Consider the following 25,836-nt stretch of genomic DNA (forward strand, 5'->3'; position numbering starts at 1 on the left):
TAGAAAAAGAGGAACTGTGATATCATTGAAATTTCACAGTAGAAAAACTATATTTTAAACTTGTCTGACACTTAAGATCTGCCACTTTGAATCTTAAAGTGACAGACCCTGCCAGGATCTCATAAATATTCAAATTAAATTCCAAGTGAATTGTTGGCTTTTATTCCTTAATAGACCCTCTCTATTCTTTATCCTTTCTTATTCTTCCTTCTAATCCTCCTGATATGGGAAGTTCCTTCTCCCCCCTTTTTTTCCTTCTTAACCTTATTCCCCTCCCACTATAGAAAGAGATTTGCATGCCCCAGTGGGTGCTCCTTTAGCAGGCCCAGGGATTCTCCCTAGACCTTTTTTGGGTGCTTGGAGGCTTGGGCTGTCTCCCATGATCTTGGTCCCTACTTAGGGAGTTCCAGCTAGTTTCTTAGTGCTTGAAAGGGAGTCAGAAGTAATAGCCTTTTTAGAAGTTTTTGGCTCAGCCTCTACAGCTCCCTCCACCATAGGTCCTAGACAGCCTTGTAGAGGAAGGAAGTAGAAAAGCAAGCCACAACTGAGCCAAAACCTCAAAAAAGGGTTTTATATTTTCCAGGCAATGGGGAGAAGTGACTTGCCCAGAGTCGCATAGCTAGTAAGTGTCAAGTGTCTGAGATTAGATTTGAACTCAGGTCTTCCAGGGCCAGTGTTCTAGCCACTGCCCCATCTAGCTGCCCCTGTTGGGTATATTTTGCTCTTTGTGTCTGACTTTTGGTTTTATGTGTCTGTCATGTCATGTTGTTTGTATAAATCAGACTTAGACAGTCAGATCAACCTTTGGCCTCATCAATCAAATTAAAAAGGAATTGTAAAAGTCTTTTTAAAAAGATAATCTTTTTCTGCTTCTAACTTTGGCCAAGCTGGAAGGGCAGGCAAGAGACTCAGGTAAGGAGGAAGGGAATCTTTGTTCCCAGTCCATAGAAGATTATGGCATTGTAAACTAATTAGAGACTTAATTTTGTGACACATATAAATTCTCTACAGTAAATCTCCAAATTGTGGTTTGAATGTTTTTAAGAAAATGAAAACTGCTTCCAGTACTAAAAGTAATATTAGTGAGCAAATTTAAATACTGTTAAGGAAACATTGCTTAGACCTTTTATCAGTCCTTTTCTGGAGAGTGACAGGTTTGTTGTTATAATGTAAGGAAGGAAGAATTGATTTCACTGATTAGACAAAGCAATTAGAAATTTAGATTTATTTGGTACTTTAAAAACTGCCTATTATTAACTCTTTCTTAATCAAGAACACAGAAGCCTGTTTGTACCAGGGATCAACCTAAATAAGTAAAATTTAATTTCAGAAAACATTTTTTTTTTCACTGTGTTTGCTTCTGGTTAGCCTGAGTAATTAAGTAGTGTGAATGATATAACTGTACTAATCAATTAGAGACAAAGTCACCTAAAGAAATTGGAATGAACTATGCATTTCTCGGCCTTTAAGACAGTATTACAATTAATTGGTTTTGTGTAACAAAACTTGTATTAAATTTAAGGTAAAATTCAGTAGAATGAAGTTTAAGTCTGTAGACAGTCTGGAATATGATTGGGAAATAAAGACTAGAGGAATTAAGCAAATAGAAAAAAAGTGAGAGAAGATCAGAATTTGGAAAGAAAACAAAAGGGCAGTTTTGAAGGGCTTTAATCAAAGTCCACTGGAGAGATCTAAAAAGGAAGGAAGGAAGTTTAAGCAAGTAGAGATGAGAGAAAGTTAAAAAAAAGTCGGTGTCTGTTTATACTGACACAGTGTGAATGGAGGGTTTGAAAGTAAGTGTTTTGGAGTTTTGATAAAGGAATTTTGAGGAAGGGTTTTGATCCCACTGAGATAAGAAAGATTTGAAGAATTTTTTAAGACATGCCTCTATGACAAGTACTAAATGTTGTCCCCCTTTTCCAATCAATATAAGATTACAAAAGAAAACTCAGAATTTTTGAAAGGTTAAGCAGAAGTTTCACAAGTATAAATTAACTGATTGATAAAGTATTGTTTTCTTTGGTCTAGTGTAAATAGTTATGCTAAAGGCCTTTGTAAAAACTTTAGTAAGTAGCTTTTTCTGCTGAGGTTACTACTGAAAAGCCTCTGGGTGAGGAGCAATGTTCCCTTTCTCCTCCTTTCTTAAGGTGTCCCTGTGGGGTTAGTTAAGGAAAATAAAAGGAATTGATTTGGCTCTTTGGGTGATTTAAAAAAATTAAGAAACCGTCACGGGGAGCCGGGAGTGCCACCAATAACTTTCTGAACGGGAGCTAACTGAAAACAGTGGACCCTTGGGAAAAATGAGATTTGAATATTGCCAATAGTAATTATAAAATCAGAATTGGTTTGGTTCAGATTTTTGTTCTGAAATATAAATGTCAATGTATTTTCATTTACAGTGAGGTGAATAATAGCACCTACCTGTCAGGGTTGTTAGTAGAAACACATAATTGTGAAGCTTATGCTTGTGAAGTGCTTTCAACACAGTGCCTGGCTTGTGCAGAGGACAATTTTTGTTTTTTTTTTTGGTAATGCTCTGCCCCTTTGAAAAGTGCTTTTTAAAATTAGCATTGAAAGTCAGCAAATTGCTGATACTTATCAGAAATTCACATTAAAATTGAATGAAATAAAAAGTTAAACATTATAAAATACTACAGAGGCAAGACTCAAACTCTTTAAGCTTTAAAAAACAGAAAAAGCCTAACGTGTGGTAAGCACTGTATAAACTATTGTTGCGTTTAATTACTCTATACTGGATTAAGATGTGACTAGTGTAAAATGTGCCAGGAATGTAAGATAAATGATTTTCTATGCAAGATAATTTGGAAATGCATTTGACTGAATATCACCTGATTGGTAATAAATTTTAAATAGACATTGTATATGTTATTATATTTCTAAAATCATTCTCATATTGTGAAATTTCAGAAACCATTCTATCAGAACTGCAAATAGAAAGGCAACTTACTTTTTTATCTGGATCTTGTTATGAATTGAATTCTTTAAAAGAATGATAAAAATGTTTGAAAACTTAAATATTTAATGGGGGTATATTTTGTATTAAATTAGAAAATAATAATAATAACAACAACAACAACTCACTCTTGGGAGCAGAGAGTAACAATATCCTCTTAGGAGATTCTTGTCTGAAGTTCCTTTGTACTTCGTACTTGAGCTAGATCATAAGATCTTATCAGCCTTGCTGACAGCACGTTGTGGAACTGAAGTGCTCCCGGTTGAGGAACTAGGATCTGTCCCAGCCAAAGTGGAAAAATGACAAGTTAATTTAAAGAGTGAGTTCATGAAATTGTATCTATTAATAATTAGTATGTAGTGAAGTTTACATTTTTGAACTGACTAGTTGTCTGTATATGTGAACTGTGTATGAATAAAACTCCTGAATGTAGTTATTCTTACGTGAAGGATCAGTTAAATGTTCTTAATAAATATTAACATGAGAAAAATAAAAATAACATAAAACTAAGTTGTAATTAATTAAATTTTGCGATTTAAGGTGAACTCTTGTGGGACTATAATTTGATATAGTTCGGAGTTTTTTTTTTAGGTATACTTGTAAAATTGCAAAGCCAATAGCTTGCCATTCAAAAGGAATGCCATGTGGTACCCAGAGGGAGTGCAGTCTGAGATCTGCTACAGGTGGATGTCTAGCATCTGGGAAGAGTTGAGGGTACAACCTTTCAAAGGCAAAGGTAGGATCCTCTTGACTTAGTTTCCTGAGTGTGCTATTTCTTTTTTGAAAACAAGACAGTTTCCCACCTGGTTAATTGTGAGCCTAGCTTACACCCTGTAAATACCATGGAACTTTACTACCTGATTGACTGGCAGATAGGATGCGTTCCTGAAATCAAGCAGAAATAAGGGAGTTTTTTCCCCTTATTCTGACTTCAGGTCAGTCTTGTGCTTTTAGGGAGCCAGTCTTGGATACCATTGTTACCATGTCCCTCCTTTTCTTTTTATAGCACATTTTTATAGTCAAGGCACATCAACAGTAGAACTCTTGTTAATTAATAGATCACCACTGAAACATCTGAATTAATATCATAGAAAGCAAATGTGACAGGTCTTACTGTTTTCAATCTGAATTTGATGAGTTCCTATCTTTGCCCCCCCCAATAGTTACATATTCATGATTCTAAGATTAAATTCTTCAAGTATCTCATTCTTTCAGAGTAATATGAGAATAACAACCGCCTAAGGGGAAAATAAGATGAGGAATATTCAGAAAAGTTTGCCAGGATCAGTAAAAATTTCCCAAGAGGTTATTTTCTCTAAAAAATAGGGGTGTGTGTGTGTGTATGTGTACACATGCATATGTATGTGATTGGCTTATAAGATTTACAGGCCTTGAGTATATTTTAGTGACAAGTTCTCAAAATTGGATTGAGAATTTTTTACAGACAGTTCTTTACGTAAGTAAACTGTTCCATAGACCTCAATTTTTACATACTGTGAATTTGCCTGTGGATGTAGGGAAGGGAGAGAGGGGAATGGCTCATGGTTCAAGGACATGTGGCAGCTGGGGACAGAGTAGGAGGAGGAATGTGTGAGGCCAGAGCAAATGATGTGGGGGCCTGGCTGGCATTGAGAGGAAGAACACATGGCTGAGTTAAGAGGGAGGAGGACCTACAAATGGGGGCCAGACACATGGTACCTGCCTGTGGATGGATGGAAGAAGACATAGCGGGCTGGAGACTCATGTGGGTGGGTGGAAATGGGACCGAGGTTTTCTCTTGCCCCTGGAGGTCTCAAGCCAAGCCCCCAGTCCAGTGTGGTGGTGGTGATCTTTCTGGGCATCCATTCTTCTGCTTTCAGTTGTTTTGTTTTTTGGGGGGGAGAGGGGAATGGGAAGCCAGAGAATGCTGAGTTAAGGGGCAGGAATGGGGGGTGAGAGAGACACATGCAACTTTGGTGTTTTTTTTGGGAATTCAGATTTCTTTCAGAATTTTCTTTACCTGAAGTTGAATTTGCATAATGCAAATTTATGTAAAGCAATAACTTTAAAGTCATATCTGCCAGTCATTTAGGTAGTACATTTTTTTAGTAAATTTTCTTTACCTAAAGTTGAATTTGCATAATGCAAATTTATGTAAAGCAATAACTTTACAGTCATATCTGTCTGTCATTTAGATAGTACATTTTTTTAGTAAAGTATTTTTTTAGTAAAGTATTTATGGTGTGTAATCCAGGCTTACAGTTAACCAGGTGGGAAAATTTCTTGTTTAGAAAGGAAACAGCACACTTTGGAAACTGAGTCAAGAGGATCATACCTTTTGCCTTTGAAAGGTTGTCCCCTTAACTTTTTTTTCCACTTGTGAAATTGCATTGATGATTGAAATTATTTTTCTATTTTTTTGACGTCTTTTTCCGATAACTTTAAGAGAAAAGAAGACTCATTTTCCAATTTGTGCTCTTACGGATTCTTTCTAATATTCTTCCTTGGTCCTGTCAATACCAGTGTTTATATGAGGTATAGGGTTTTGGTAAAGATAGAAACAGCAAGTGGCATGTAACAACTGAAATTCTCTGAAGTTTCAGGTGATATACTAATTATAGTTCTATTGTTAATGCAAACTCAATACAATTTAGTACAACCTTCAAAGAAGGTTGTACTGAATTGTGTTGAAGTTTGTATTAGGTCTTCCTACGTGCTCTTGAAACATGAGAAACAGATTTGGAAGGAGGAACCCCTTCAGATATGTCCTGAGAATTTAACTTGTTCTTGAAATATACATCTGTTGCTTTTTATCCACATCAGGAATTCCCAGTGAACTGGTGGAACTCAACAAAGGACTTTGTTTTGCCTTTACTTCCTTTTCTCATTTGCTGTTGCCTCTGTACCAAAGGTGACTGAGCCCTCAAAAGTTTTGTCAACATGCTGGCTTTGGAACAACCCACTCACTTTTGGTTTTAAAGAAATTGTGCTAAAATTCTTATACTGCCATCAATACTAGCAATATTGTTCGTATCTCTTTTATTACTTAATAAATCTATTCATTGGGCCCCATGGATTTTGGTCATGTCACTAACTCCATCAAAGCCCCCAAATCATGGATGCCTATTTCTGTCCAGCTACCAAAACACTCACTCCCACTCACTTCTCATGGGACCCCTACTCTTAGGTTCATTGGATGTTTTCCTGACTAGGAGGCAGTGGCAAACTAACCCTGGATCTCATAGCTCTCTTCTGTCCACGTATAAAATGTTGCAAAATTGCGTCCTTTTTTTCACGGTGTTTATGCAGTCTTCCCTCTCAGCCTAACTCCATATACTTATAGTCTTCCCTTGATAATAATTCCGATGGATGATGATCATGCCTCATTACATTACTTTGGTTTATACATGGTGATTCATGAGAGGCCTGTCTCCCAAGAATCAAGAGGGAGAAATGTGGAATTGAAAATTGATATCCCACTTTATTTTGTATTATTTTACTATGTATTAATCAAGTTGCTATGTATTAGTTACTTTCCCTTAATGTGTGAACTTGAACTCCCTCTGAATTCCTTAAACTTGTAGCTGTTAATTCCCTGTTTGTAACATAAGCCACACTCCACCCATTAAGTTCCCTTCTTCAGGACTTTCCAGACACAAAATTCTAATCTGTATTCTAATCCATGAGAAATTAATAACATGTAAACCTCAAGTTCCTGTTCTCATCATCAACCACAGAACTTTCCAGAAGATGTTAGTCTACCTTGTGATAAACTGATGTAACTTGGGGTTAGTAACCTTTGCATTGACCAATCAGACATGAGATACACCTTTGTTATGCCATATTGATGTCACTGTTTATTTTTGGGTTCCTCTGTATGACTATAAAAGAGCTGAGTGGATTGTCAGATGTGTCCTTGGCTACTGAGGAGCCTTGGATCCTTTTTATTGGTAATTGCTAGCCTTGCTAATAAATAAATTGGACCTGCTTGGAACTGTATTACCTCAGTTTCTTTTTAGTGCAGATTTTTTATCAGGACAGTTGGCAACTATGGCAGGGATCCACACACACACACACACACACACACACACATCCCCCCGCCTTCTAGAGGAACTTCTTAGAGTGCTCTCATGTTCCTTCTGGGACTGCCCTTTCTTTGAAATTGTTCTGAAATTACCACCTCTGCCTTCCGTTTCAAAACTTTTATTTCTTCAGTTCACATTGAGCAAAGCAATTAAATTTAATCGATTCAAGCTAGGGTATGAATGACAACCACTTAACCCTTAGAGAATTTTTGGGGTTCTTAATATTTTCAAGAAGTTTATTAAACCAAATGAACATAATAAAATGAAGTGGAAAAAAAAAGGACTGCATGGTGTGAGTAACACCAGTGTCATTAGCCTGCTAATAGAGATGTATTTTCTAGTCTTTACTGTCCAGTTGTGAGGATTGAGGATCTTGTCAGTGTCAAGAAATTATGGGGTTTGTGGATCTTGTCTATGGCAAGGAGTTATAATAAGTAGGATAGTGTTTTAAAAGTTTATTAGACCATCTAGAAATTTATATTTTTGAATCATAGTTGAAATACTGTACAGATTGTTTCCTGACCATTAACCTAAGGTGTTTGCAGAGAAGAAATTAGGATACTTCCCCATTTATGGGGGAATAGTTTTTAGAGTATCACTGTTATATAAATTGCCTTTGCCTTAGTTTGAGTAGTCATCTCAAATGTACCATTGCCAAAACAGGACTCATTATAGCTTACATTTCTGCATCTTTGTTAGGAGTCCCACTATCTTTCCAGTCACCTAGCATAGCAGCCTTGTCCTTGATTTTTTCTTCTCCCCATCCCCACCTTATCAGTCCCAATTCTTTTTGATCTTGCTTCTATGACACTTCTTCCATTTGTTCCCTTCTTTTCATTTTCCACATTTGGGCCCTTGCATGAGAAGTTCTTTAAGAATTTCTATACAGAGTCTTTACTGGTTTTCTCCTAAGTTCTTAGTCTTCCCTTTCTCTAGAAATTCGTATAATTTTGTGTTTATTTGTATACATATTGTTCCCCCTGTTGGAATGTAAACTCTTTGAGGGTAAGAACTGTTACATATTTTTTTGTATCCATAGTAACTAGTACATAGTTAGAACCTTGCGCATAGTCAACTCTGTACCCCCCAAATCACTGTGTGTTAATTTTGTGTAGATATCCTGTATTTACTGACCTGAGAGCTTGTTATCTCTAGTAAAATGTAAGCTCTTTGAGGGCATGGATTGTGTTGCCTTTGTATTTCTATGCATTGAGCTGAAAATGGTGCCTGGCAAAGAATAAATGCTTAATAAATGCTTTTCTGGGAAGACCTCCGGTGAGGAATGACCCACTGCCCAAAGCGCCTGATTGTAATTTTGGATAGGGCTCTATTAAGTTTTTCCTTACATCAAATCTAAATCTGCCTCTTTACAACTTCAACCTCTTACTCCCAAGTTTTGCCACATAGGGCCAAGCAGAGTAAACCATTAAGTCATACTTGCACTAACTACCTGCAGAGTTATGCCAATTATATTTTTGTATGTGTGTATATGAAAATGTTACATAATCATAAAGTATTTGAAATGCAAGCTGTCTTTTATTCTTCATTCCCTACACATAAAATCAGTTGCCAAGTCTAATTGATCTTAATCCATAATATTGCCCCAACTCTTCTGACCTTTTCTTTACTACTCTAGTTTGCCTTTTCATTAGCTCTCAACTAGTAGCTGATCTTCCCCGTGGCAAGCCTCTTTTCCTGATAATTCAGCCTACCCTGGGCTGTCAGATTAATCTTCCTAATGCACAGCTCTCATGACATCCGTCTGCCTTGATGCTCAAAATCCTTCAATAGCTTTTCATTGTTTTCTGAATCAAGTTTTAGTTTAGGGCATCATAAAAGTAGCTAATATAGGGAATTTAGCTGAGAGGTAATGAGAGTGCCTAGCTTGATGCATTCAAGTTATCAGGCCAAGATGAATTACTTCCCAGGGTACTGAATGAACTGGCATGCTCAGCCGCTGAGCAATTGTAAAGGATCATGGAGAATAGGAGAGAGGAGAATAGGAGGACTGAACTTTAGCAAATATTCCACATTTCAAAAGAGAGAAGAGAATAGAGTTTGAACTGTAGGCTTCTTAGACCATTGATTTTTAGCAAAATTCTTTAAAAAAATTATTTTACTGATGCTTTTTTAAAAATTACCCTCATTTCCAAATATGTCACCTCTCCTTTCCTCCCCAGAGGCTTGGCAAAATTCTCAAATTAATTAAAATTACAATTAATGAACATCTAGAAGAGGAAATGGTGATCACAAAGAAGCCAGTATGTTCTCTTCAAAAAGAGATCATACTATATGTATATATTAGTATTAATTACAATGCTTTCTGTCTTAGCAAAGACTGGAAACAAAATAGGTGCCCATCCATTAGGGAATTGCCAGACATTGTAATGAAGTTTTCCCAACTGTGGAGTGCAGCTCTGTGGGGAGGCAAATCAATGGCAAAAATGATTGGATAGTTTCAAATACAACCCCCTTCCCCCAGTGATAACAAAGTTTGAATAAAAGTCAGCAAAGGAAGACGAATGATTAATTGGTTTGACCTGTTGGTGGGTGACAAAAGTGAGAAGGTTGTTGTTGGCATCATAGTGATAGGCTGGGGTAAGGGAAGTTGATTAGCCCAGGGGAAAGGATGGAGACTCTTCACTTTTTGGAGGACGTGGAAAGAGGGTATTGGAAGTTTAGTATATCCCATGCTGATGGAGTATTGCTCACTTTCCTTGACCTGTAAATAGATAGGGTTAGAGTCCATGCTGCCTGCCTATTTTGGAAATGAGGACTATGGAGGCTCCCTCCTCCCCTCCCATGTTGACTTGTCAGGTTCTGGACCCCAGCATCTTCTTCCTACCTTGTTAGGAAGGAAGTTCCCTAGGCAGGCAAGGGTTCTCTGCTTCTGGAGCATGATAAACCTGTAGCTGCTCCCTGTCTCTGGTCCCTAATGCATCGTTGTGGATGGAGGTTTAAAGATTTTGGTGGCTACTCTGAGAGACATCGTGGTGTAGTGGAAAGAGTGTACTGAATTTTGAGTCCTTTTCCTGGCTTCCAATCCTGGTTCAGTCACTTATTGCCTATGTTAGCTTGGGCAAGTTACTTAACCCTTATGTGTCTCACTTTCTTCAGCTGTAAAATGATCTTAAAGGGTCCCTTCTGTGAGCCTATGTCAGTGATAATATATTGCTTTATTTTTATTGTATGTTTAATATTTGTCATAAAATTATAAATTCATAAATTTATTTGAGCAGATATAATCTATTTTGTGCATATTGTTGATAAGTGGTGGAGTGGCTTTTTTTTTTTTTAAGGAGAAGGGTGTTTGCTATATAATGTTTGGAAACAGCATGAAATGGAATTTTACTGTTCAGTTAGAAAGAATGAACAAGAAAATTTCAGGGAATCTTGAAGATCTCAGCAAATTCATGCGAAGTGACCAGGAAAACAGTAATCAAAATTACTGTAACAGTATAAATGGAAAGTATAATAAAACAAAACTTAATTGCTTTTTCATTATAATGACCAAGCTTGGCCCCTAGGAGAGTTGAGAAAATGCACCTTCTTCCTTCATTGCAGGAGTTGGGGACCGTGGTTGTGGAATATTGTATGTATTGTCAAATGCAGTTGATATGTTGATTTGGTGGAACTTTTTTTTTTTAAACTTGTTCTTTTAAAATTTGTTACAAGGGAAGGCATTTTGTTTGGAGGATTGATAAATTCAAGGAAAAAGTCATCAATAGAAAACATTTAAAAAAGAACTTGATAGTAACTGACTTTAGTTTTTTGTTTTTTCAACAGACTTGTGATTTCATTGGTAGTGGGAAAGTTCCCATCTACTAATGCAGATGTGGTGCCCACTCTGTAACTTTTGAAGTTTTATTTGCCTGTAACTCTGAGAGGTTTGCAAAGTGCTTTGCATCCTCATCTGAACCACAAATTGATCTTGATAAGTAGGTGCTATAGTTTGTTCTCTCCAGATGAGGAAACTAAGGCTCACAGAGGTTAAATTCCTTGTCCCTAGTACATAGCTGGAAAGTGTCAGAGTTGAGACTTAACCTGGAACTTTGATTTTCCAGTCCAGCACTTTATCAACTGTATCTTGCTGCTTGCCATTAATCTTATTTCCATTTTTGATTGATAAAGTTAGTAGGTAGTAGCATTCAGGAGAATGCTATTAAGATATAGTTAGCGTGAAGGACAATGCCTCCTTACAAAATTCCTGTTCAGTTTATGCTTGTTTGATTTTTAATTTAATTTTTCATATAGTTTCATATATTTTCATATATTTTCTCCTTTTTAGCAAAAACATCTGGAAATCATAGTCATATGTAAGGAGGAATCAATAAGATATAAAAAACTTTGAGTTGGAAGGGTCTTCAAAGTTCATTTAGTCCAGCCCTGATTGGGAATCCCTTCTATGTAGCCATTCATTTGGGGTATCTAGCCAGAGTATGAAGATGTTTGATTTTTCATAAGTTCCATCTTTATATAACCTTAGTAACTGATTCTGAATAGGTAGTACTCATAGTTTTTGCAGTGTAAAGTTGGCAACATTTTTTCTTATTTCTGTAATAAAATAATTGAGTATACTACACATAATCTCTCAATTTACCTTACATATTCCCTTCCTAGATATCAATCAAATAGTATAATGGCAAACAATATTCCAGCAGGAGCTAAAAATGTTCTGCAAGTATGTCCACATTTATATACAGTGTAACAGTTTCGTTTCCACCGAAAGTTTTGGCTAGTCCTTTTGTTTGTACTAGTGAATTTTAAATATAAAATGCATCTGGTTTTTAATCATTCTATTTAATTGTTTAGGTTAGTTCCTATGGAGTTTAGGATAATTTTTGAGACAGAAAACTGATTAAGGAATCAATGTCTTTGCAAAAAATTTTATAGCATTTTTGTTTCTTTGTGTTGACAATAAAATTTATTTTTTATCTGACAATTAATCCTAATTAAGTTATTTTAATAAAGATATCACAATGTATTCATATGATTGGAGGTCATATAGAAAATTTAATTTTGTATTTAATAAAATTAGTTTCTCATTAGTCATTTACAATTCTATAAACTTTCCCCTCTGATTTAGGTAGAAAAATGAGTAGCTTGGAGGTTTCCTTTTTTTTTTTATTTTGCTTTTGAGTGCTAGCTACATGGTATTAATGATTAGTGTCACAAAAGCAAACCATGAGAGAGAACAGTCAAGACCTTGAATAATCCACAAATTGGATAATTAGCCTATGGATAACTAACCTGACTTAAGGATAAGCTGATTGGTAATAGGCTGATTACAAAATGTTGAATTTGTTTATATACCAGATACTATCTCCACATGTTTTAAACTGTTCAAATAGTGTTACATTGTAACCACATTGATAAGCATTTATTAAGTGTTTTCTAAATGCCTTTGTTGCTATTCTGGTGTATAAATAAACCATTTTATTGCTAAAGCTAATGTATTATTTTAAAAAATTCAATAAAATGTTAGGGAATTATAAAAGATTTGTGTTAATGTTAACAATAAAGTAACTGATTTGTTCCCCCCAATAGTTAGGTAATTTTAAAACCTTTTCACTTAAAGTTACCTTCTGTTTTAATTCAGTGGTTATCTCCTGCTCTGATGATGACTTTGATAATCTCATATCTTTTATGTTAATAACTTTTTATATTAATTTCTTACTCAACGTTTTGTAACTATTTTGATTGAAGGGTGCCCCATTCCACTTTGTAGTGCCTAAAACTCCTGTTTTTTTTTCCCCCTAATGGATTTACCTTTCTTAAAATCTGCTTTTAATATCATCCCAGTTCTTTATTTTTCTAATTGAAATGCTACACAAATCAATTCACTTCATTTTCCTGCTTTTTAAGGCCAACAAACTGCTTTTTCTTTTTTCCTTTTCTATATTTCATTCTGGGATTTAAAATTAGAAGAGACTTTTAAGCTATTTATTCCACTGATATTGCAGATGAGAAAACTAAGGTCCTAGGACAAGTGACTTTCCCAGAGTCTTCTAGGTAATAGCAAGCGGCAGTCTCAAGATTTGAACCCAGGTCCTTTGATTCCAAATATCTTTTGTTTTTTCTTTTACTTTTTAGTCATTCGATATCTTTTTGGATGATCTCAGTTTGGAATTATACAGTGAAGTTATCTTAATTTTCTTTGCGTACTTAGAACTATAGGTCATGAATTAAATGAGAAAAAAATTAAATATCTCACTTAGTAGATGTTCTCAGTATTCTATTTGGTTTTTATGGATTTTAAAACTTTGGTAAAAATTTTGCAATTTATAGGTACTGAGGTGTCAGACAAACTATACTGAATCTTGTTTCAGTCTAGTGCCAGTTTTCAACAGCCAAAAGGTGTTTTTTTTCTTTAGTAGCAAAATTAAAATTTGTTTTTGGATATTTATCAAACCAGAAGCCCAGGTTGTGTTTCCCAGTTTCTGGTAAAGTTCCTTCTTCTTATTATTTAGACTGTAAATAGGTAAGTTACCATAAAATAGGAAAATGTAGAACCAATATCTGTAGTTTGTTCGATCAGTATGATCTAGAGTATATTGAGGATGGTATATATTATATATTGAGGATGTATCTGTATATTGAGAATGGTATAACCCAAAGTTTTCCGTGAGTAGCTTCCAAGATCTGTTTCCATATTTGTTGATTTTTTTTTGATGGAAACTGAAAAGATATATTTTTTTAAATTAAGCGTAGATTAAAAAAAATTTTTTTTTAACAACAGAAGCAAATCTGGCAGGAGTATGGGGCAATCCTCCCAGATTTTTCTTATTTAGATTTTCTAACACTGTTGGTGTGACTGTTTTTGGTATATTAAGATTGGAATTCCTGCTATTATCATGTCTTTTCTCCAATCTTTTCATCACTCCATGTATGTAAAAGTTAATCTTTATATTCTTTCTCTAAGTTCATAATCAGAAAAGTCTCCTTGAGGAGGTGGGATTCAATCCCTTTTGGAAACCCTAAGATTTAGATCAGCATAGAGGAGGATAGGCTACCATAGATAGTTGGGAGAGAGTACAGTATGGGCAAAGTTACTGAGAGGTGAGAATGTTGAAGGGAAACAGTTGTGGAGATCTGATCGATTGCTTGGGGAGGAGTGTGGAAAAAGGAGGGTAGAGCTTGATTATGGACAACATAACAGTAAGCTAGCCAAGCAGAGAGTTTGCATTTGATGTATTAGCAGAAATCATTTTAGCTTCTTTTTTTTGTCAGAATATATGATAAGGTGGAAGAGAATAAACGTTTTTATAGAGCCTGTTATATACCAGATACTATGTTTAAGTACTCTTCTACAGTTATTATCTTCATTTGATACTCAAAACAACCCTGCAAGGTAAGTACTGGTAGCATCCCCATTTTGCAGATGGAGAAACTGAAGCAAACAAAGGGTAATGCCAGGGCTACATAGCTAGTGTCTAAGATCAGATTTGAACTCAGGTTTTCCTGATTCCAGGCACTCAGCACTATGCCACCAGACTGTTAGGTGTTTGGTGAATTTTGTTTTAGGGAGAGTTTAGACATAGGTAGACCTAAGAGGGATTTGCTTGTAGCAGAATATAAGGGTTAGATAATGAGGACCTGGAGTGGCAGTGAAAATGGAAAAGAAAGGGTGAATCTGAGAAAATTTGAAGTTGTGACAGTACTTAATGAATAGAAGATGAAAGGGAGGATTATGACCTCAGAGACAATGAAGTACAAGAAAATAAGATTTCTAATCTTAAAAACAAAACAAAACAAAACACAACAACTTGGATAACTAAAGAGTTGTGGATTTTGCTGCATTTTTTTTTTTTGTTTCTCACGTGCTAAGGTTTCCTGGTCTTTGGTTCTGTGAGTTAAAGGTTGGAGTTGAGATAAAACTGAGGTGCTGTTGTTATCAGAGATAGGATAAATAGAATTGGGTAGAGTTTTCTTGCTTGGACTAGTAAAAATGATCTTGAAGATTGGCACGAGTTTGCATTACTGCTTGTGAAATTATGATCTTATCAACAATGTACTGATAATATCGATTCATAGGTTCTTTTTCTAGTAGTAGTAATCAAGAGTCTTCCTGATGGACAAATTCTTGTGCAGCGCGCGCACACACACACACACACACACACACACACGCACGCACTCAGTTGGATACCTAAATGTATAGATACAGGGAAATGAGAGATAGGGAATGGGAAGAAGGGAGAGAAGGAAATTAGAGGGAAGGTGTAGATTAAGAAAGAGCTTAGTCCGAAGCTAAATAAAACTCTTAAAGATGTACAAAAATACAGATGGCTGTTTTTGAGGTTGTAAAGAATGGAAATCTGAAGGGGTGCCCATAAATGGGGAATGGCCAAACAAAGTTATGTTGTATAAAGGTGATGTAATACTAATATGATCTAAGAAATGATGAAGGGGATGATTTCCAAGAAACTTGGGAAAATTTGTATCAGTTGCAGAGTGAATGAACAGATCCAGGAGAACAAGTTATACAGTGACAATAATATTGTAAAGATAAACAACTTTGAAAAAATTAGGCACTCTGATCAACATAATAACCAACCATGATTCCAGAGGAATAATGATGAAATATACTACCTACATCTTGATATTGTGGAATGGTATGTGTGTGTGTGTATTTTTTTTTGGTTCACGATCAATGCAGAATTTTGTTTTGCTTGACTATACATGTTTGTAACAGGGATTTTGTTTTTCTTTTGTTCTCAGGGAGGGGTATTGGGAAATAATCAGAAGGGAGATTTTTTGCTAATTAAAAAAAAGTACAATTAAAAAGTAACTGGGTTTTAGGAGTACTATCTGTAGCCATGAAATAAAATGAAGTTGATATGAGGATTGAGTTGGTAATAATAAGCATCCTGAAGATTTCCTAATAAATAGGACAGTTTATTTCTGGACTATTGTAAAAATGAATTACTGTGCACATTACGATATTCCCCTCGATGTTAACACTAAAATAAAGATACATTTTGGTTTCTAAAATGGGTAACCCTGGCTTATAGGCCTGAATTTATTGAAACCTGTCACTTTTATAAATTTCCACATAAGATGTGTTGAATTTTAAAGAAATTGAGGTGTTAAATTGTTAAAGTGAATTTGGTCTATGTTGAAAGTTTGTCCTAATTCTTTAATATGGCACTTTGAACCAAGTGTTATGTAATTATTAACATTATTTTATTAAGATGCAGCTTTCTATAGTTGAATTTGTTTTGGCCTTGAGTCAGGTAATGACAAATACTGGTAGTGTTTCAGGCAACTCTCTTTAGATTTTAAATTGGCATATAGTTTCTGATCTTAATTAGTGAAGGAAATTTCCTCATTAGGAATTTTTTCAACAAATGAAGATCACAGGTCAGGACCAAAGAAGACTCTTAATTAAGTGTTTAAAGGACATGAGATTTTCTCTAATTAGTGATTACCTAGTACAGTGTTTTGTTAAGATATACATATATGGTGCAGCTAGGTGGCATAGTGAGTGGATAGAGCACTGGCCCTGGAATCAGGAGGACCTGAGTTCAAATGCGGCCTCAGACACATAATACTTAATAGCTGTGTGACTCTGGGCAAGTCACTTAATCCCAATTGCCTCGCCCCCCCCCCCCCAAGGATACATACATACATACATATACATATACATATATACACACACACACATATGTATGTATGTATATACCAACTTTTTTTTTGATACAGCCTGACTTGTGGGGAGGTCTTGAACCATTATCCCCAAGAATGGTATTAAAACAGAATACTGATTTCTATTTCCAGAGTTTTATATATTTAGCAATTGATTTTATTTTTAAAAAACTGATTATCTTAATTTATGAATTATCCAGATTCTTTTGCCACTATGTCATGGCTCCGTTTGCTTTTTAACCATTTTAATTCTTGATAAACATGGGATCCTATAAGTCAAACCAGTTAATTTTATTTTTCTGCAGTTTCTGTAAAAGATGTAGTTGATTTAAATTTAAGTAAAAGATATAGTACTTACCTATAGATAAAGTTGAATAAAGTTGAAACTATTGACTGATAATAGGCTTTTAATTTACAATACAATCTTGATTATTTGTTATGCTCAGGTATATCTTGTATCTCATTGAACCTCATGACAGTATTCTGGTCAATATGTAGGGAGGTAGGGAAGTAGGATAATTTTAGAATATTTCCATAAAAAATTGAAACAAAAATTTGCAGAAATGGAGCATGGTTTTAATGTTCATTAATGACAATATCCTAAAAATCCACAAGGTGGTGGTGTTTTCTGGTAGTTAAAGCTAATGAAATTAAAGAGTGAATTGAATTTTATTTATTCTTTTGAATAGTTAAAATAAAAAACGAAAAGATGTGAAAGTGAGAGTTTCAGGACATTTGTTTCCTTTGGATTCATCATAACTATTCCCTTTCCCCTCTTAAGAATTACAGATTTAAGAACTAGAAGGTTTAATTGTAACCTTAGAAGATATCTGATAGAAATAATTTTATGGATGATGAGGATACTGAAGCCCAATGAGGTTGATTTATTCATCACAAGCAGTGTCTGGACTTGACTCCAGGGCCTTTGTTTTCAAATCCAACAATCTTTCTGATGGGCCACGGTCTTTCATGTTCATTTAGTTGTGAAGTCTGCCTTTACATCATCCCCTTCCATTAGTTTTTTTCTACTGCTACAAAAACAAATAATTTTTTTCTACTGGTACAGCCATTTTCTTAGTTTTCTTCATCATCTCTCACCTGGCCTGTTCACAGTAGTCTCCTAATTGCCCCCCTGTTTCCAGTCTCTCCTCTCTATTCCATCCCATCTATGGCTGCCAAAATCATCTTTTCGAGGCACAGATTTGACTATGTTGTGTGAAAGCCTTCTGTGGCTCTGTATTAAATCTAGGATATTGTTTAGGCTGTTATTCAAAGCCTTAAACAGTTTAGCTTTAAACTTAACCTTTGCAGACTTTTCGTATAGTTCCCTTCTTGTACTCTTTGTTGCAGCCAATCTTGCTATTTATTTAGCATTCCAGTTCCCCCCCCTCTGCTTTTGCAAAGCGCTATCTATCCTTTATATTTGGAACACACTCTCTCCTTGCTTCTGTGTCTTAGGATTATTAGCTTCCTTCATAGCTTGGAGAAGTGCTACTCCTTCCTACGTAAACCTGTTCTCATCCTCCTAGTTGTTCAGTCCTCTACCATACTTTTCAAATTATTTTGTTTCTACTTACAAAGTTATACTCCTGTCTGTCTGTGTCTGCTCTGCCCCCCCCCCCCCAATTAAAGATCTTTGCTGACAACTGCTTCTGTTCCCAGGTCTGATATGGTCCTTACATGTAGTATAGAGCTTAATAAATGCATGCTGAATTGAATTGAATTGCATTAAGTGCAGTAAAACCACTTAGGGACTTAGGGGAAAGATAATTCAGCCTTTGAGTAAATTTGCACCAGGATAGTAGACTTTATTTGTATATCTTGTACTCATTGAAGGGCTAATATCTAGATGTTATGCTGATTTCAGAGATATATTCAGGAAAGCAAAATTCCAAGGGGTATTCTGAACATAGTGTGGATTTAGTTAAGCATTTCATGAAGTTTCCATTTGGAATATAGTACAATAATTTATAATAGATACTCATTAAAAAAGGTTAAGTTCTGTTCAGTGCCCTTATCAAGGTAGAAAAGAGTGGTGATACTTTACAAAAAATTGGTCACCCACATGATTGAAAACATTGGTTGGGGCAGCTAGGTGGCGCAGTGGATAGAGCACTGGCTCTGAAGTCAGGAGGACCTGAGTTCAAATCCGGCCTCAGACCCAACACTTGACATGTGCTAGGTGTGTGACCTTGGGCAAGTCACTTAACCCCAATTGCCTCACTTACAAAAAAAAAAAAAAAAAAGAAAAGAAAAAGAAAACATTGGTCCAGTTAGTGGTTAAAATTCTTTTTTTTGTGTATCCAGAAGTTTATGTTTTTTAGCCATGTTGATTGCTGAAGTTAAGTGCTTGGTGATTGATTCAGTTATTGTTCAGTTATTTTTATTATATATAAAAGAGATCAGAGATTCAGTACATGGCCTAAAAAGTTGTTTTACTCTCAGCTTACCTTTAATAATTTTTACTAGGTGAGACAAATTCAGAGTGTCATATTACACTCCTAATTGGCTCCTAATAATTTTTATTGTGGATAGTATCTGGTGTTTTGGCATAATCTCAATCCAAACTGCAGAATTGCATTCCCTTTTTTTCTTCTTACCAAACATTTATTATCTGATAGTCATCTAGGAAGTACAATGATTAGGGTTATGGACTGTGAGATAGGAAGATCCAAGTTCAGATTTGACTTCAAGAGAGTTACTAGTTGTGTGGCCCTGGGCAGGTCATTTAATTTCTGTCTGCTTTAGTTTTCTCATCTGTAAAATGGGGATAATAATGGCACCGACATTCCAGAGTTGTGAGAATAAACTTAGATTTTTGTAAAGAACTTTGCCAACCTTGAAATACTATGTAAGTTCTAGTTGTTGTAATTATTATCATTATTACAACCCCTGCTGTTTAGGAGGTTACATTCTTCTTAGAGAATACACACGCGCCCTCAAACGTGCACACACGTATAATAAAAGGTAGGAAGTGAAGGGAGCAAAGGAAATACAAACCAAAGTGATTTGGGAATATAATTGACTAGCTGGAGGGGAAGTCTCCTTAGAGAAGAGTGGTCTGACTTAAACCTTAAAGATGCTTTTTACTTTATAGGAAGATAGGTACAGAATCAGAAAGCATACTAACTTGTGGGTAACGATGGGCATGCTGCTGACATCCCCTAGGGATTTTCAGTTGCTATTAGTTTAATTAAAGGTAACAAAGTTGTTCAAGTAGGAACTACTTTGACCTCTCAAACTGTGATCAGCTGAGCACATTGCTTTGTTTTTGTCCCCCTAGATATATAGATTGTGCTAGGCCATTTTTGTTACTTTTGCCTGAAGTAGTTTAAGTTACATTTAGTAACTTAGTTAAGTTACATTGGATTAGTCATGCTACATAGCTCATCATTTTTTGGTGCTATTCAGCCTTTGGCTACTTTGTATGTCACCTGCCCTTGAGTGGATCATGATTTGAAATCAAATCTTCTTGATGTCAAGTCTGTTCTTTTCATTGCATCACCTAACTGTTCTAGACTCTCTCCTGATGAGTTCTGTTCTTTTTTGCATCATTTACTTATCATATATTTTGAATTCAGCATGTCCCAAACAGAATTCCCTTATCTTTCCTCACAAACTCACCCCTCTTGCTGAAAAGCAGTAATGGGTCTATAAACAGTAAATCTTCTTTAGTGTAGTGTATTTATAGCTTCTGCTTGTGACCAAATACATTGAAATGTATTAAAAACGATATCCTTCCTGGTCCTCCAATTTGACAACGTGTCAAATCCCATTTTATTTCAGGGTAATAGATTTAGCTACAAATCCAACTTAGGATCAAATGTTTCATTTGATAGTATACTATATTTCTTAAATTATTCAACTTACAGATTCTGAATTTTAATGCTTGAAGTGATCTACTGATGCAATTTTTATTAAGTGCCTGCTTTGTGCAAGATAGCAGGTGCTAAGGGTGACACCGATTAGTAAATCACAATCTTTGAGGGTGTTGTCTGGAAGGAGTAAAAGAGACATTCATAGAAATGTTTATACATACAGTAGAGTGTGCATTGACTTTACAGGAGGGTAGGACCACTTTTGACTGGGAAGAAAATCATGTCTCAGTGGGATTTGGGAGACTTAACTTGAATCTTATTATCAAGAAAATCAGGGAAGGAAGGCTTCATGGAAGAAGTAACCTTAAAGGAAGGAAGAAAAGGATTTCAACAAGCAAAACCGAGGAGGGATCAAGTGTATTTCAGACTTACGGGCATGGAAGAATGGGAAGAACCCTTGCACTAATGCGTGTAGCGGGAAAGGAAGTGTGGATTAGGATTAAAAATTACAGCTATGATGATAATAACTAACATTTATAGTGTTTATTATGTGCCAGTTACAATGCTAAGTGCTTTATAATTATCTCATTTGATCCTCACAACAACCCTGGGAGGTAAGGTGCTATTATTATCCCCATTTACAAAATGGGAAACTGAGGCAGATAGGTTAAGTACCTAGGGTCACACTATCTAAGGATAGATTTGAAGTCAAATCTGATTGATTCTAGGCCCTGAGCTCTATCTACCGCACCACCTGAATTGGACTAAAAAGATTTGTCGTGGTTAGATTTGGAGGCCATTAAAGGAGTTTGTATTTATTCTTTTAGGTTTCCTAATAATACCTAGTATTTGTAGAGTGCTTTAAAGATTTGCAAAGCACTTAAAACATTATTTCACTTGATCCTTAAAATAACTCTGTGAAGTAGGTGCTATTTTTTCCCCAATTTTACATAGAAGGAAACTGAGGCTAAAAGAAGTTAAATGACTTCTTCCCAGATCACATAACTAATAAATATCTGAGCCAGGATTTGTTTGGTCTTCCTGAATCCAAGTTCAGTACTTTATCCACTCTATCACCTAACTGGTTTTTAGGAAATAGGGAGCCAGTCACTAAAGGAAGTGTGATGAAATAACCCTTTCTTGTTAGTGGAATTACATACATACATACATACATACATACATACATACATAGACATACACATACATACATACATAGACAGGGTATTGTAAGAAGATTAATTTATATAGTATGGTCTGGGTAGTCAGTTTATGATTTGGAAGGTAAGAACTTGCAAGAGGGGTATAGTGGAAAGAGTACTGGACTTTTGGGTTCATATCCTAGCCGTGCTATTTTCTGTGTGACCTTGGGTGAATCATGTCCCATCTCTGGACCTCAGTTTCCTCATCTGTAAAATAAGAGAGGTTGGATACAATGATGCACATATTCCTTCTAGCACGAAATCTGTGATCCTTTGACCTTAGGAATTGAGTAGTGGTTGGAATTGGCAGCTAGACCAGGACAATTGTGAAATGTTAATTAGATATCGTGTCTGTTGAAGCTCTGCTGGATCAGAATTTGGTGGTAGTGCAACAGGAGATGTTTGTTTTAGAGGTGGAAGAGAGAGGAAGTTGATTTCAGATCTTGGCACCTTTCCAAAGGCTATCTCCAGGGCATTAAATGATTTAGACTTTACTAAATGTCAGCCTAATAACAAAGTTTATGAGAGAGATTTCGATATGGAGACTAGGTTTGATAGGTACTAAGCCAATTTAGACTTGTAAATTGTCAGCCATCTGTGCATAGATGATAGATGCTGGAGAATGAGATTTCTATGCTTTGTAAATTCATTTGGTCTCTGTATTTGGTGTTAATTACTTTTTTTTTTTTTTACCTTGAGCTGCTTGTTAAGTAAAAATTAAAAAGCAAAAAACAAAACACCTCAAACCTTATCTTAGGTGAACCAAGAAGAAGAAGTGCTTTTTTACCGGCAGTTTAGTGGAGTTGGAATAGCTTTAGAACAGTGATGTTCAAACTCAAATAGAAACAGATCCCTGTAAGCTGCATATTGACTTAGAATACCACAAATCAACATTAACTGTGTGGTATGATATTTTTATTTGTTCTGTTAAACTTTCCTAGTTGCATTTTGATCTGGTTCAGGCTGGACTCTGGAATTTTGCCCTGTAGGCTAGGTCAAAGACTGGTGGCAGCAATAGAGAGATGCTGCTACCCCCTAAGAATTTCAGATATTTGACCTGTTAAAGGTATAAAGGGAAATCATCTAATTAAGTGGTCTGTTAAAATGTTTACATTACTATTCCTCTTTGCTCCTTGGGACATTTCTTTATAAGACATATATTGTTTATTAAAGTAAAAATTACTTATATTTTGTTGTTTTATCACCTGCATTTCTGAATATATCCTTTGCTTCTACCCTGTCCAATAAGCCATTTTTTTGTAATGAATACAAAAGAGGGAACAAAGTGTTTCAGTAAAACTAGCCAACACAGTGTTTGGATTGACTTTAAAGAAAATCTGCGGTATAATTGACGTTAGTAGTAGAAAGGAGTCTTGGATTTGGAGTCAAAGGAGTTGTATTCAAGTTCCATTTCTGCCATTTATTATATGCATAAAAAAGTCTCGACATCAGTTTCCTAGTCTGTAAAAAGAAGGCATTTGACTAGATGATGTCCAAAGGCCCTTCTAGTTCTAATCTTATGATTCTATGACTTGGCAGAGAAAAAGGATTTTATTTTTGAATTATTGTATATAAACATTTTTCATAAACCAAATAACTGTCCACATAAGACATTTGGGTTATGTATATAAATTTCATTAACCTTCTGCTTGTATATATTACCTACATTTCCCAATTTATATCTTGTTCTCCCACATAGAGAATTATTTTTATTTTAAAAAAATAGACAAAATAGCACAACAAAACTAACCAACACATCAGAAAAGTCTAATCATATATAGTGCTCCATGTCTTGTCTACAAAGAAGTGAGGGAGGTTATCTTCCAATGTCTCTCTTTTGAGACTAACCTTGATCATTATAATTTTGTAACATTCTTTTTCAGTTTTTGTTTATTGTAGTCATTGTATTTATCATTTTCATGGTTCTGATTACACTTCATTTTAACAATTATTTTTACAGTTTATTCCGCCAACAAACATTTATTAAGTGCTTACTATAGTAAACACTACTAGGTGCTGAGGATACAGAGACAAAAATGATACTGTTCCTGCCCTCAAGTACCTTAGGAGGTGGGGCAACCATGTACACAAATTAAGAAAAATAGATACTAAGTAAATGTAAGTTAACTTTTTTGAGGAGGATCAGGAAATTACTTACTGCTAGGGAATCCAGTTGAGAATGAGTCCCAAAGCAACTGTGAGTTGTCCAGTGTCACTTATCCAATTAGTGGCAGAGTTAGGACTGGAATATGTGTCTTTATACTCCTAGTAATTTTCCTTCTGTTACGAAGTTCATTTAACTTTTTCCGAGTTGTAAAACAAACTTTTTTGTTGTACTGTCAATGAGTATTTTTTTTTTAAATTACAGGCCCCTTCACAGATGTAGTCACTACAAATCTTAAACTTCGAAATCCATCAGACAGAAAAGTATGTTTCAAAGTGAAGACAACAGCACCTCGTCGGTACTGTGTGAGGCCGAACAGTGGAATTATTGATCCAGGGTTGACTGTAACTGTTTCAGGTACTGAATAGTTAATATGGGTTCTATGGATTTGTTTGAATGACTTGCAATTATGTTCATTCAGAGCTTTCCAGTTTTTCTGATGATTTTAACAATGATGTTACACAGGTACAAACTATTCTAGAAAATCACCTTTTCTTTTATTTGCAATGTGACAGACAGTTGGGAGGGGGGTGGTAGTCAAAATTGTTATTTTTAAAAGTCTATTAGCCACATACATCTAATTGTTTACTAAATTATCTTTATGTTTCTTTCTTTCTTTTTTTTTTAAATATTCCCTTTGTTAACCATCCTGGTCTAGAGCCAAAGCCTTTGACTTTGACTTATATTACTTTTATTCTGTAGGCACCATACCCATGGAAGTATCTTGTTTAGGAACTCAAAATGACTCACTATCACTGCCTTCTTGGCACCACATCTAAACATGTCTTCCTGTCAAGCTTGTCCAACAGCTAGTTTCCTTAGTCCACTGATTTGGTTGGTGATCTTGGCCAACAGTGCCACACTACAGACAAGTAAATCTGTTTGACTTCTCCCAATCTTCAATTTCTCTTTGCCTGTTAGTTTATTTCCTGTTTTCTACAAACACATTTAGGTTTCTTCCATCCTTTAAAAAAACTCTGACCTGACCCAGTCATTCTCAAGCTCTTTTCCTATATTTCTCCATTCACGTAGAAAATTTCTTAGTAAAATCTGCCTATACATACTGCTTAGACTTCTCTCCATTCTCAACTTCCTTCAGTTTTGTTTCCCACATCATTACACAATTGAAACTATTCTCTCTAAAGGTTATTGTGATTTAAAAAAAAAAATTTATTTTTAGTGTTCAATATTCACTCCCACTGGATTTTGAGTTTCAGATTTTCTCCCCATCTCTCCACTCCCCACACCCCAAGATGGCTTGCAATCTGAATACCTCTTGAATGCTTGAAAGTCCTCTATTTCATTGAATGACCATTTTTTTCCCTGAAGAATTATACCCAGTTTTGCTGGGCAGCTGATTCTTGGTTGTAATCCTATCTCCTTTGCCCTCCAGAATAGTGTATTCCATGCCCTGCAGTCCCTTAATGTAGAAGCTGCTAAATCTTGTGTTATCCTGATTGTGTTTCCACAATACTTGAATTGTTTCTTTCTCGCTACTTGCAATATTTTCTCCTTGACCTGGAAACTCTGGAATTTGGCTATAATATTCCTGGGAGTTTTCCTTTGGGGATCTCTTTCAGGAGGTAATGGGTGGATTCTTTCAATTTCTATTTTACCCTCTGGTTCTAGAATATCAGGGCAGTTTTCCTTGGTAATTTCTTGAAAGATGGTATCTAGGCTCTTTTTTTGATCATGGCTTTCAGGTAGTCCAATAATTTTTAAATTACGTCTCCTGGATCTGTTTTCCAGGTCCGTTGTTTCTTCAGTGAGAGATTTCACATTTTCTTCTATTTTTTCATTCTTTTGATTTTGTTTTATAGTTTCTTGATTTCTTATAAAGTCATTAGTTTCCATTTGCTCCATTCTAATTTTTAAGGAATTATTTTCTTCAATGAGTTTTTGGGCTTCCTTTTCCATTTGTCCAATTCTGCTTTTTAAGGTATTCTTCTCTTCATTGGCTTTTTGGACCTCT

General features: G+C 35.4%; 1 protein-coding gene across 1 annotated transcript in view; it reads left to right on the forward strand.

Annotated features, from left to right (window-relative positions):
• Nucleotides 1-25,836, forward strand: part of LOC114031870 (vesicle-associated membrane protein-associated protein A) — a 49,645-nt gene that overhangs the window by 12,257 nt on the left and 11,552 nt on the right. The window contains exon 2 of the mRNA XM_027847055.1: nt 24,069-24,221. Within this exon, the coding sequence (XP_027702856.1) occupies nt 24,069-24,221 (153 nt within the window). The remainder of the gene's footprint in view (nt 1-24,068; nt 24,222-25,836) is intronic.

This window comes from Vombatus ursinus, unplaced genomic scaffold (genome assembly GCF_900497805.2).
Source record: "Vombatus ursinus unplaced genomic scaffold, bare-nosed wombat genome assembly UNPS02015255.1, whole genome shotgun sequence".
Taxonomy (NCBI): domain Eukaryota; kingdom Metazoa; phylum Chordata; class Mammalia; order Diprotodontia; family Vombatidae; genus Vombatus; species Vombatus ursinus.